This window comes from Sinocyclocheilus anshuiensis, unplaced genomic scaffold (genome assembly GCF_001515605.1).
Source record: "Sinocyclocheilus anshuiensis isolate Anshui unplaced genomic scaffold, SAMN03320099.WGS_v1.1 scaffold135, whole genome shotgun sequence".
NCBI lineage: Eukaryota > Metazoa > Chordata > Actinopteri > Cypriniformes > Cyprinidae > Sinocyclocheilus > Sinocyclocheilus anshuiensis.
The window spans coordinates 1,526,218-1,540,452 of NW_015552564.1; the positions used below are offsets into that span (position 1 = coordinate 1,526,218).

General features: G+C 37.6%; 1 protein-coding gene across 1 annotated transcript in view; it reads left to right on the forward strand.

Moving 5' to 3' along the window:
• Nucleotides 1-1,178, forward strand: part of gjd2b (gap junction protein delta 2b) — a 3,067-nt gene extending 1,889 nt beyond the window's left edge. The window contains exon 2 of the mRNA XM_016455475.1: nt 102-1,178. Within this exon, the coding sequence (XP_016310961.1) occupies nt 102-945 (844 nt within the window). The 3' untranslated portion in view covers nt 946-1,178. The remainder of the gene's footprint in view (nt 1-101) is intronic.
• Nucleotides 1,179-14,235: the final 13,057 nt, after the last annotated feature.

Below are 14,235 nucleotides of genomic sequence, written 5' to 3' on the forward strand. Positions count from 1 at the left end.
TTTTTAAGTGTTTTATATTCCTTTGCTTGTTTTGACTTTGCTGCTTGAGAATACCGTAGCAGATACACTATGAACTAAAATATTTGTGTCCTTATGTTTAGGATCCTACTGACAGTGGTGGTGATCTTCCGGATTCTAATCGTTGCAATAGTAGGAGAGACCGTGTACGACGACGAGCAGTCCATGTTCGTGTGTAACACTTTACAGCCAGGCTGTAACCAAGCTTGCTATGACAAAGCGTTCCCTATATCTCACATCAGATACTGGGTGTTCCAGATCATCATGGTTTGCACACCCAGTCTGTGCTTCATCACATACTCGGTGCATCAGTCGGCCAAACAGAAGGAGCGGAGATACTCCATGGTCTACCTGTCCCTTGACAAAGATCCCGATTCAATGAAACGAGACGACAGCAAAAAGATCAAAAACACCATCGTGAACGGAGTACTTCAGAACACGGAAAACTCCACCAAAGAATCTGAGCCTGACTGTTTGGAAGTGAAAGAGATCCCCAGTTCAGCCAGGAGAACTACCAAATCTAAAATGAGAAGGCAAGAGGGCATCTCGAGGTTTTACATCATTCAGGTGGTTTTCAGGAACGCGCTGGAGATCGGCTTCTTGGTGGGGCAGTATTTCTTGTACGGATTCAATGTTCCTGCCGTGTACGAGTGCGATCGCTACCCTTGCATCAAAGACGTCGAATGCTACGTTTCGAGACCCACTGAGAAAACCGTGTTCCTCGTCTTCATGTTTGCGGTCAGTGGGATTTGCGTGGTGCTCAACCTTGCAGAACTCAATCACCTGGGCTGGAGGAAAATTAAAACGGCAGTGAGGGGGGTTCAGGCCAGGAGGAAGTCCATATACGAGATCAGAAACAAGGACTTACCGCGGATGAGCATGCCGAATTTTGGCCGCACCCAGTCGAGTGACTCTGCCTATGTCTAATGCTCCTTCATCAGTAGTTCATCAGAGCAGAGGTGCTCAATCCTGGAAGACCTCAGGATGCACATTTTGAAGTTAACACACAGTTGAAGTCTTGGAGCCTCTATTCTAAACGAATAGCTCACTCAAAAATGAAATATTCTGTCATACTCCACCTCATGTCGTACCAAATCTATATGACATTCTTTCTTCTGTGGAACACAAAAGAAGATATTTTGAAGAATGTTTTTGTCCATGCAGTGAAAGTCAATGGGATAACACTGGACCCCATTGATTTTGTTTTCAAAATATCTTCATTTGTGGTCTACAGAACAACATTAGGGTGAGTCATGACAGAATTTTCATATTTGGATCCCAATAGCATCCAAAATGCATTTCTGGAGGACCCCAGGACCAGGTTGCATTCAATTATATACAAGAAAAGTTATGTTATGAACTGTTCATCTCACCTGTTTCATGGTGGGGTAGATGGATTTTGTTTGTCTGTTATGGACAACCAGAACAAATGGACCAAACGTTTGTTTCTTATCAGTTACTGAAGGGCACTGATGCAACTTTTTTATTGGTCAGAACGGAAAGCTTGCAATGAGTTTTCGACATTTGTTTTTTCGTTCATACGATCAGCTGAACCCGAAATATGTTTTGCACTAAATATGGATTTAAAGAAGCCAAATCGAACCTGTATTGTGCTGTGAAGGTCTTTTGTTTCATTATATTGTATTCTCATTCTGGTTTTAGCTCGCACATGTGATAGTTTCAGTTTACTCACCGCAACTAGTTAGACCGCAGTTCACATATGTTTATCTGTACTATATGAATCATATCTCTCTTCTGGCTTAGATAGGTTGGCATCTTTAATGATTTGGTTGCCTGTGCTTGCACCACTGACCTTAACGTAAGTTAGCGTTCCGTTATATTTAAGCTGACTTGCAGATCAGTAGCCGGTGAACTGGCCAATGCTGCATAACGCTTAACTGTCTATCTTTTGTATTTATTTATTTATGTATGTATTGGATTTATTTATTTATTTTTGACACCAAAGCGGCCATTGCTTTCATTTGTGGAAAACAGATATATTGCTTTTATGTATTCAAGTGCCATATGTGTACATAGATATATACATATTATAGTATATTGTAATCCTTATCATGAGATATGAATTCCATTAACTCTTTGCGTGGACTGTTTTAAAGGATGTCCGATCCCTTTAATGTGAGATGTTTGGGAATGGAAGAGTGACAAAAAAAAATCATCCATCCATATTTTACATTCATGAAAAGTATGACATTGCATTTACAGTACATATAAAGCACAGTTGATCAGAAATCAGTGAATAAGGGGTTGAGACTCACTTCCCCTGGTGCTTCTATTTCTAAAAAAAAAAATGATGTTAGCAACTATGTGAGATGAAAATAAATGATGGAATTCATGACTAAAAAGCTGTGTGATTTGCATTGCTTCCTTTATGATAGAATTGGAATTTTAGTGTAATGCATCAGCAAAAAAGTGCCATTCTCCTCAGGGATTGAGGTCCATGTCATCTTCCCCATGAATCAACTTCCTGTCAGGTCAGTTAGTTGAAATGCTTGCATGTATTTTTTTCACTGGTTCAGCAGCACAGTGCTTAAATTTGATCCGGGCACCATAATTCTACCTGTCCAGCTTCAGTCATGCTGACGCAATGACAGAGGCTTCCTCTCGGGCCAGTGCCCTGCACACAGCATCGCTCTATTATGCAGAGGTCCAGTCCCTGCAGAAGCTGCGGTGGCCCTTGTGCCAAGGTCACAGAGAAAGTGCTGAACACTGCAGCCGGTGGCCTCTAACTGGGATTTCTCTCTGCTGACAGATAGGGAGAGGCCTGAGACTCACAAAAGTGCCAAGATGACTCTTCAGCAGAGAGGAGGGGGTGGGAAAACTAGGCCCAAGCATCCTGACAGATCAATTTGGAATTTAGCAGGGACCTGATATTCCTCTTTGACACAACACAAACAGTGAAGGTCCAACCTGACAGGACATCAGTGTGTGTGTGTGTGTGTGTGTGTGTGTGTGTGTGTGTGTGTGTGTGTGTGTGCGCGTGTGTGTGTGTGTGTTGTACAATTTCAGACTGTGCTCTCTTACCCTCCCTCTTTCATTAGTTTCTTCTCAAAAAGTCCTAAAAAAGTCCTCCAGAATTTGTTCTCTGATGCATTTAAAGGAAATCAATTCTGCTGTATGGCAGAATTATGGCATAATGAGTTATGAGTATGAGTTACTTAATAACACATTTTTATAAAGGAACCTTAAAAGTATATTAGCACTATTTAACAGCATATTATATTAAGTATATTAAGTCACATTTAAGAATGCATCAGATACCGAAATAATAGAATCCAAATGGAATTTAATATAAAAAAACAGTAAAAATTAACTAAAATGTACTAAAATTTAAATTGTACAAACAAATATTTCACAAAAAATATAAAACTGTTAATATAATATAAATTATTATAATATATCTCTTCTAGGGATATACTATATTATAATACTATTATTTTTAAAATTAACAAAAACATTTTTTTTAATAAATAAATAATAAAAATAAATTTACTTTATCAAACTTTGTGCAAAATGGCAATGTGAAGACCTTTTGTTACTTTGACACCTGTTTACACTCGATCAGAATCATTTTAAAATGCCTAAGAAAAAACAGTTCTGAGAAGAGTTCTGGCATAATTTGTTTGCAGATGCCACTTGGTTTGATATTTTGTATCTAAGGCTAATAAATTCATCCATTTTTCAGTGTGCCTTAAACTATTTATGTGGTTTATGAATTTGATTATTTATTATTTAAACTTTACTCGGTTAGACTACATTTAAATCACGCTCCAAACAAATAAATTAGTAACTTCTTAACCATTCAAATGTGGAACATTTAAGCAATTCAAAGGATCGCATGTTTATTTTTAGCTCTCAGTCAGACTTAGTACTGTGCAATGCTTAGAAAGCATTTTGAATAATTCAGGCTCGATATACTGGCACAAGCTGTAATTCTCTAAAGCAGGTTAGGGAATGCTGATGCTTAGAACACCCCCCAAAGATCCCCTCCACCTACTCATCTATGAAGCTTAATAAAAGATTAAGGCAAAAGAGCACCAATGCAAACCTTGACGGAAGCACAGAAGTGTCCTTGAGCATTAGTAGAGAGATAGAGAGTCTGAGACGTCTGTGACGTGTGCATTCTATCAATTTATGATATACTTAAATAGATTTAAAAAGTAACGCAAAAGTAACATAACACATCACTTTCCATAAACAGTAACTAATAATGTTTAGGGAGTAACACAATATTGAAATGCATTGCTTTTAAAAGTAACTTTCCCTAACAGTGAATAAAAGTTGCACTAAAGAGACATTCGCACCAAGAATGGCATCTGGACAGATACCTATAACGATAAAGATATTTGCGTCCACACAAACATACCATAACATTCTGTTTGTTTTATGCACAAGCTCCAGTTACGTCATTTGCCACTTTAAAGCAACTGTATGTATAGTTTTGTGCATTTTATAGGGATGGGCGTATCGATCCTGAAGTATCGATATGTCAATACTGATGCGAGTATCGAAAGTATCGATACTCAAATAGAAAATATAGAGTGTGTTTTATTTACCAGTGATTTTGTTTATTTAACAACAACAACAACAACAAATAATAATAATGCATGCATTGAATTGGACGAATAACCTATATGTTTGAGAATAATTGTGTAGGATAGAACTATTTTCCTGCTCATCTGAACACAAGCAAATGTTGCAAGACAGAATCAATCAATCACAGAGAGCCTCCACTTACTTCTGACAGTGCATTCAAACAGGGCTGCATTTCCCAAAAGTATCATATTAGGAAAGCATTGATGTTTTTGGGAAGGGCAGCCCAGAACAATGCAAACATATATGTTTGAGTTATTTCACAATAAACCAATTGAAATTGTAGTCTACATAGTTTGTGCAATTAATTACATTTATTTAAATTGAACGTTTAAAGTCCATATTGATCATGTTCTATTCTGTAATGTTAATGTAATTCATAAATACACTGTTTGTCAGAATATTAAGGTTGCATTGTATGCGTGCAACAGCCTGTCACTGGCAGTCCCTAATGAAAATTAACCATATGGTTTTACTAAAGTGACCGTAGTTCAGCTCTAGTATTTGCAGATCGTAAACATATTTTAACCATGTGTAAACAAAAATATAACCTAATAAGTTGCAATTAAGGCATATTGAATGTTAAAATGCATTTCAAATATAAGGTTAAGTGGGTATCATAAATTTCATAATTTAAAAGTTCAGTTTAGAAGTATCGTATCGGTATCGGTATCGATATCGATGTCGACGATACTGTCCATTAAAAGTATCTGTATCGAAAACATAATAAGTGGTATCACCCTTCCCTAGCATTTTTGCGACTTTGGAGCCTATTGTCTTACTAGAAGTGTACCCTTCAGAATGTTTTTGAAACTCATATTTCAAGGTAAAACACTTATATACAGTTGTTTTAAATGCTCTAAATTCAAGAGGATTCTGACTGACTGTCCATGTTTTGATTGTTTATCAGCTGGGAAAAAAAAATTTAAAAATCTGAAAGTGATTCCAATAATGTCATTCCTCTGTGTCAGTTGTCGTGTTGATTTCCCGATCCTTGTAAAATTAGAATGATTTTGAAAACTTTATTGTGTTATTTATTGTCCTTGGAGTGAACGGACCTAAAGTCGGGCAAAGTGCCCTGTAATTGTTCAAACTCATAGTCATCTGGGTATAAGGTCATTTGCACTGGGCCTCTCATGCACCCATTGGCAACCAACCCATCAGATGTCCGCTTATGATGTAGGCACCGTGCCTGGCCATCAGGGTCTCATTAGACTGCCAGACATGAGCCCATGTAAATATACTGGCATAATAACCAAAACAATTCACAGCATCTGCGATAGAGTTCAAACATGTCAAACCATTGGTGTAGACTGAGGCATCCAAAAGCCTGTCTGATCTGAGATGCTGTCATCAGCCGTCAGTCAGGGATTTCCGGCAAAGTCATCAGAATCACAAAGTCACAGTCAGCAAGAACAGCTGCCGAAACACAACAGCAAAAACAACACAGGCACTTTTGTTCATCCAAGACATGCATGAAATTCCCACAATAAACAACATGCTAAAAAAACTACACTGTGACACATGTGATACTAGACACAGAGAAAAAGAAAGGCTGTATTTTTTTTTCTCTGTGGTAAAAATAGTTCCGCTGAGGATGTCTTAGTTAAAAAGAAACCAAAGACAAACCCAAAGGTTGTGGATTCCAAGGCCAGACGGGGCAATTCATAAGCTACCACCACTGTGTTCTTGAACGGGGCACTTAATCCTGGGTTGCCCCCAGGTGAAGCCTTTTAAGAAAGACTGTTCTGTTGTTCTATTGTCTGGTGTGTATTCTTAGAGGAAAAATACTAATGAGATCTTTACATCTGAAGAAGGAGCATTGCAGTGGTTGCTATAGTTTTGCTAGGTGATTGCTAAGAAGTTTGGTTGCAAAAGGTGGTTGTGAAAACATTGAGAGGTTTGTAGGGCGCTGGTATGGTGTTTTGGTACATGCTATAGCATTGCTAGGTGGTTGCTAAGGGATTTGTAGTAGCTTCTTGGGAGTTGCAAAGCTGTTCAGGAGGTTGCTATAATGTTGGGTTGTGAGTGGTTTGTATGTTTGCTAGATTGTCTTTTGGTGTTGCGAAGGTCTTCTGGGTGTTTTTTTTTTTTTTTTGGTGTTCGTGGCAGTTTTGGTGAATGCTATACTGTTGCTAGGTGGTTGTTAAAGTGTTCTGAGTGGTTTGTAGGACGGTGGTCTTCTAGTCATTTCTGCATGGGTTCTGAGTGGTTTGTAATGGTTGCTAGTGTGACTTTTGGTGTTGCTAAGGTCTTCTGAGTGGTTTATTGGGTGTAGCGAGTCAGTTGCGTTGAATGCTATACTGTTGCTAGGTGGTTGTTAAGGTGTTCTGAGAGGTTTGTACTAGGATGGTGGTCTTCTAGTCATTTCTGCATGGGTTGTGAGTGGTTTGTAGATGGTTGCTGGAGTGTCTTTTGGTGTTGCTAAGGTCTTCTGAGTGGTTTCTTGGGTGTTGCTAGGCAGTCACGGAGAATGCTATATTGTTGCTAGGTGGTTGTTAAAGTGATCCGAGTGGTTTGTAGGATGGTGGTCTTCTAATCATCGCTGCATGGGTTCTGAGTGGTTGCTAGAGTGTCTGTTTGATGTACCTAAGGGCTTCTGAGTGGTTTCTTGGGTGTTGCTAGGCAGTTCTGGTGAATGCTATAGTGTTGTTAAGTGGTTGTTAAGGTGTTCTGAGTGGTTTGTAGGGCGCTGGTGTTTCAGTCATTGTTGCATGGGTTCTGGGTGGTTTCAAGGTGGCTGCTAGGGTGTCATTTGGTGTTGCTAAGGTCTTCTGAGTGGTTTATTGGGTGTTGCTAGGCAGTTCTGGTGGTTGCTATACTGTTGCTAGGTGGTTGTTAAGGTGTTCTGAGTGGTTTGTAGGATGGTGGTCTTCTAGTCATTTCTGCATGGATTTTGAGTGGTTTTAGTTAGTTGCTAGATTGTCTGTTTGATGTTCCTAAGGTCTTCTGAGTGGTTTGTTGGGTGCTGCTAGGCAGTTCTGGAGGTTGCTATACAGTTGCTTGGTGGTTGTTAAGGGGTTCTAAGTGATTTGTAGGACAGTGGGCTTCTAGTCATTGCTGTTTAAGTTCTGAGTGTTTTTTAGATGGTTGCTAAATTGTCCATTTGGTGTTGCTGTGGTCTTCTGAGTGGTTTCTTGAGTGTTGCTAGGCAGTTCTGGTGAACGCTATAGTGTTGCTAGATGGTTGCTCATGTGTTTTGAGTGTTTTGGGCTCTGCTAGGCAGTTCTGGTGGATGCTATATAATGCTATAGGTGATTGCTAAAGTGTTCAAAGGGGTTTTTGGGTGTTGCTAGGGCATTCTGGTTGATGCTATAATGTTGACGGGTGGTTGTTTAGATGTTAAGAGTGGTTTCTAGGACATTGCTAGGGTTTCTTTTGGGTGCTATAGTGTATACTGGGGTAGTTGCTACAGTGTTCTGAGTGGTTCATAGAGTGTTTTTAGGTGTAGCTAGGGCGCCTTGGGTTGCCATAAAGTGTTGCTAAGTGGTTGCTCAGTTATTCTGATTGGTTTATAGGTGTTTGATTGAGTTTCCTCTGGTGCTGCTAAGTTCTTCTGAGTGGTTTCTTGGTTGTTGCTACGCTGTTCTGGTTGATGCTCTATGTTGCTGGGTGATTGCCAAGGTGTTCAGGCATTGCTAGTTGGTGGCTAAGGAGATCTGAGTGCTTTTGGGGGGCATTTCATGGCTGTTGAGAAGCTCAGAGACATGTTGGTTTGCTATGTGGTTTCTAGGGCATTGTTAGGGTGTTCTGGTGGGTTGTATACTGTTACTAGATGGATACTGAGGTCTTCTGAGAAGTTGCTATGATATTGCTAGGGTACTCTGGTGATGGCTGTAGTGTTGCCAGGTGGTTGCTATGGTGTTATGAGTGACTGCTAGGGTGTTTGATTACTGCAGCTCAGCTCAGGAGCCCAAACTCAAATATTGGGATGCGATGTTCTGATCCCAAGATATGTATATGGTCATTACAAGCAAACTCCATACAGCAAACTCAGCAGAAGGCAGAGAACCAACACTACTGAAAGTACGGTGTCAGTTAAGTCAAACAGACTGCTCCATTTTCCACTTATTAAAAACTGCTTAAATACTCACTCCATCTGTTTTAGATCATTTTCTTTGACAACTGGCTTTCGTTCCAACAAACAGTTGCCAACTCTTCCTGGTGAAATCTAATTAGAATCCCACAAATCTCATTGGAGCACTGGTACAAGCCCAAGGGGATTAGCATGTCTTTCAGAGGCTTAAGCCCATGGGCCCTTTCCAGCCCACACCATCCTCCAACACCAGGGCCTTCATTCAGAGTACATCCCTTTAAGACTCCATCTTTTCACAGTGGGGTAACTTAATCTTCCTGTATAAGATGCAGGGATCAAAGGTATTACCTCTTTTAGGGGACTCTGAGATGACATTGAAGCTCCCGTCAAGTCTTCGGTTGTGTAAGACGCGATTGGCTAGCGGTTGCTGATTTGCCAAACCAATCAAAAAGGAAATCCTTGATATTGTTCAGGATTGTGCTCATTAGACAAGATGCACCTGAGCCTCTTAAGAGTGCTGAGGATCTCTAGCAATGCTGGATTTACCACACAAGTGTAAACCAGTTAAAGACATCTACTATTTTTCAAAATTGCATAATGCATCTTTCCGCAGGAAGGTAAGAGTAGTCAAGCAGCACATTTAGTAATTTCAAAGGCACGTTCAATAATTTTGTAATCAAATTAATCAAATGTAATCAAAAGTGCTTTTAAGTTTAAGTTATTATTATTATTTGTGTGCAATGAAATTTGTCACTGCCATAATTACATGCCAAAAAAAGACACTGTATTTTCAAATGTTTGGGTTTAATCTCAGACAGTCGCTTTACCTGCTAATCAATAATCTACTTATGCAATTATCTGTTAGCTAGTTTAGATAAACCTAGAGATGCTCTGAGTAAAGCATGATATGTAGACTGACTCAGTAATCATTTATTCCAGACATCTCTTTCTGAGAATGGATCAGAGTCTGGGTCAGAATGTGACTAACTCAGTTAAATAACACTTACACTTAGTTCTATGAACACTTTTTATACATTACACCTTATTAGAGTTTCATTGTACTATGCTTCTTAGGACAAATTTGAGTGCTTTAATAATATGTTTCCAACAGTGTCACATTTTCGAGTCTTTTTAAATAAGTCTGCTTAGAAAAAGTAGCTATACATGCTTGAGTGGCTAAGGACAGAAAGCAAATGTGAGAGGCTGGAGTTACACCACCAGTGTGGGAAGGTTACTTTGGAAATGTAATAGGTTACAAATTACAAGTTAGCCTATTTAAAATGTAATAAGTAGTCTAACTATTTAAATTATTAAAGTAATGTAACTGATTACATTTGATTACTTTTCGATCACCTTTCTAAATTTCTAACCAATGTTTTCAACTGTTAATCATTTTTAAACATTTAAACCAGCCAGTGTTAACCTTACAGTAGTACTCAACACTGATTACTGTCAGACTTTCAAAATCCATCATCACTTGAATGAAGATCATAATAATTACATTTGAAAGTGCAACCACCACAAAATCAGACTTTAGCACCTCTTTTTACTTTGAGATCGTTCTGAGGTTAAATAAAATCATAAAATGATATAGTTTAATAGCTATGATACTGTTTTTGAAATCAAACCTTTGCATAGCTATATGACAGGAAACACTGGCATCTAACAATGCTTTGGAAATAAAAACAGTTATTTTTTTTTTTTAAATAAAGCATATACATAAAACCAATTTTATTTTTGTTATTAAATAAACATGTGTCCTATTCTGTGTCTTAAACTCCTGAAACATTGGTGTCTCATATTTTACAGCAGTCAATGCAATTTGGGAAAGAAATCAATCAAATCTGTATGTGTGTGAAATTATTCAGATGTAACCCCCTTAGTAATCGTTAACATTTTCATAAGTAACTGTAATTTAATTACACATTTTTTCTTAGCAACTTAACTGATTACAGCTACATTTATTTTGGGTAACACTTTATTTTAAGGTGTCCTTGTTACATGTACTTACTATTATAATAACAATAAATTATGCATAATTTAATGCAAGTAACCCTAAGCCAAACCCTAATCCTTACCCTAACCATATATGTAGTTAATTAATATTGCTTAGTACTTAAATGTATAATTGAACTGTAACAAGGACACCTTAAAATAAAGTGTAACCTCGTTTTGTAATTAAATTACTTAATTCTGTTACATGTACTGTAACTAGTTACTCCCCAACACTGGCCACCACTGAGGTGTCAGCAAGGCAACAGTTCAGTAGAAAACAAAAAGGATACGCGTCTACTATGATACTGAATAAACAGGAAACCACTCTAGAGACAAGGCTGAATTCAAAATAGTATACTAGCATAATACTCTTATGGTTTCTTGATGCACGCTAGGTAGTTTCTCAGTTGTTCTGAGTGGATTCTAGGTGGTTGCATATTAATATTGTGGTTGATTATGATATAATTTAGAAGTTGCAATGATTTGTTGTCTTTTTATGCTCTGTTTTCCCATATAATTTTTGCTCTGGAAATGGCTTTCCACCTCACATGCATTGTGAGAGGCGGGTTCATTTCCATAAAGCCTGACCTATTAAATCCCCTCAAGTTCCTTCAAGTCTCTTGTGACAGCAATTCTCCTTGGAGACTTCCTGTTTGTGTTGTAATTACTCTGCAGTGGATAGCTGGAATATCATAGTGACTGAGTGTCTGAACAAATTAACAACTGCACAAATGGAATGGCACCGCTGCGAGAGCTTCCTTTTGCTCCGTATCTCTCAGCATCTCTAAAGGGAGACCTGGAGGAGCGGTCGTCATTCAGTCCCGCTGCAGCTGTTCAAGCCTGTCTTCCTGCTCACCCTGTTTCCTCTCTAATCCTCTGCACATGCCGTCGTAATACAGCGAGTCACGTGATTCTCTCTCACTCTCGCTGTGCCTGCATTACCTACAATAAATGAGAACTGAAAGGGACTCATCTGCATTAGAACATCATACGCTCATTAAAAACCGCTTATCACACTCATAATACTATCAGAGGTTTCACGGTGCTCGTTCATTTGTAATTGCTTTAATCAAAATATCTGTAACCATGACCTGAAACCTTCATAATTGATCAGTTCTACTGCATGTTCTTACTTATTAAATAGATAGTTCACTATTAAAACATTTTTTATACTATTAAACTAAATTCTATCATTTACTGTACTTTACCCTCATTTGTTTTCAAAACCTGTTTTTTTGTTTGTTTGTTTTTTCCATACAGAGTGAAAATTTAGTGCTGTTTTGGGCCCGATTGACTTTTCATTGTATGGACAAAACAGATTAAACATTCTTCAAAATATCTCCTTTTATTTTTTTAGAACAACATGATTTTTCTCGCTGTCTTTTTTCAGCAAACTGAACTTTCTCAGAACTTTGGCTAATGTTCTGGCAAGTTTCTTTCAAAATTATTAACAAATGTTTCTTCAGTAACATTAATAGAATGCTCATTTAAAGTTATCTGGGGTGCAATAACATTCTCAAAATATTAGCACAAAAACATTATTCATACAACATTCATTAAATATTTTTCTGAAACCTTTTAGTTGGATGTTTGTCTGACTTTTTTGTTTAGGTTACTACTTACTACTTGTTTCAGAACGTTCAGAGAACCTTCAAAACTAGCATTCCTATAATGTTTTGCTAAGTTTTAAAATATATAAAAAACTGCACGTTTTGAACATTTAGAGAACATTCCAAATTAATGTTTTCATAACTTAATGGGAACATTAGCAAAACGCTCCTGCAAGGTTCTATCTAAGTTACATTATGAACGAATGTTAAAAGAATGTTTGAAAGTTATCTGGAGTGTAATAATATTCTCAAAAGATTAGCAGAATTTTTTTTATTTATACAACATTAATGGAACAGTTTTCTGAAATGTTTTAGGTGGACGTCTTTTTTTTTGTTACTTACAAGTTGTTTCAGAACGTTCAGAGAACATTCACAAGAAATGTTCCCCAACTGTTTTCTCTAATGTTCACATAACAAATTATTTTTTAAAACATTAAAAAGGATGTTTTGAACATTTAGAAACAACATTTTCATGACTTCATGGGAATATTAGCAAAACATTCTGACCATGTTCTCTCAAAGTTACAAACAAACATTCAGCGTTAGCAGAAATTCATTCAAAGTTATCTAATGTTCTCAAAATGTTGTGAACACTCATGGAAGATTTTTCTGGAATGTTTATTTGAAGTTTTTTAACATGTTACTATTTACGTTTCCAACATTTATAGAACCAAATAAATAAATAACAATTTAAACATAAATAACATTTAAAAATCTGGACAATTGATCATTGAGAGAATATTCTCAATGATATAGCATTAATAGAAATAGCATTTTCTTAATTTAATGGGAACATTATCAAAGGTTCTGGCCAGATTCTTTCAAAGTTATGAACAAACATCCAGCATTAACAGAATGTTCATTCAAAGTTATCTGGGGTTTAATAATGTTCTCAAAATGTTAGCACAAAAACACATCCTTTAAGATGTGTGCTTTTAAGAGGAGTTCACGCAGAACGTGTTTTTGATAGGGATACTTTTGGAGTGTCGCTTTTGAAAGGATTGATTTATGGACCTTGGTTTGGTTGCACAAAACTCTTTGAGCTAAGAAAACCCTTAGTTATAATTCTAAACAAATTTACCACTAAGACGTCTGTGCAACCAGAGCTTGTCCCTGACTATATATGTATGACAGAAGCTCCCAGATAAAGGTCTGCTTTGGTTTCAGCACTGGTGTCTGATTACCATGTTCCTGAGCTATTGTTATCCACAATGACTTTTCTGACCTCCGTATGTAAAGATAGGAAACAGAGGTTTCACTGTTCAGAAACAATCATCGCTGTCAAGAAAGCTCTTAAGAAGTCAACAAAGAGACAGACCTTAATGACTTACTCAGTGTTGTTGCTGTCATGTTACCCAATCGTATTAGGCCTTGAGCTGTCTCGTGCCCAAGCACACTATACTATCACTGCGCCACCTGGGCGCGTAAGGACAGCTAGTCACTATCTGTGGTGCCAAGAAAAGACTCAGCAAGGGTTAATCCCAACTGAGCCTTGCTTCTTAGTGGATTATTAATTAAGACGTCACAACTTCATACGTCACAATTCACAACCACTCTATCATTTCCTCCTGCATGGTTTTTCTTTTCTTTCTTAATGTAAGACTACAGGCTCTAAGATTAACCCAGGTTAACTGTCTCCCTTTGTTTGGCTGCATATGCTCATGTGTGCTTTTGTTTGTGTGTTTGTATGAGATTTTCATCACATTACCATCGTAAGCCTTCAGAACAAGTCAAACATAGTTGATTAGAAAGACTAAACACTCAGGGTCCATTCACACGGAACAAGTTTTCACATTTAAAAATACGAGACTTGGGGCAGTGGAATGAGAAAACGCAATGATTACAAAAGCAACTTGTTTTTTGTCATGGACAAGATGCGCAGGATGCTCCAATTGTTTCAAAACTATTTGAAACAATTTTCACTCAGAAATTGCTAGCAAATTTCAAAATACGTACACACACACA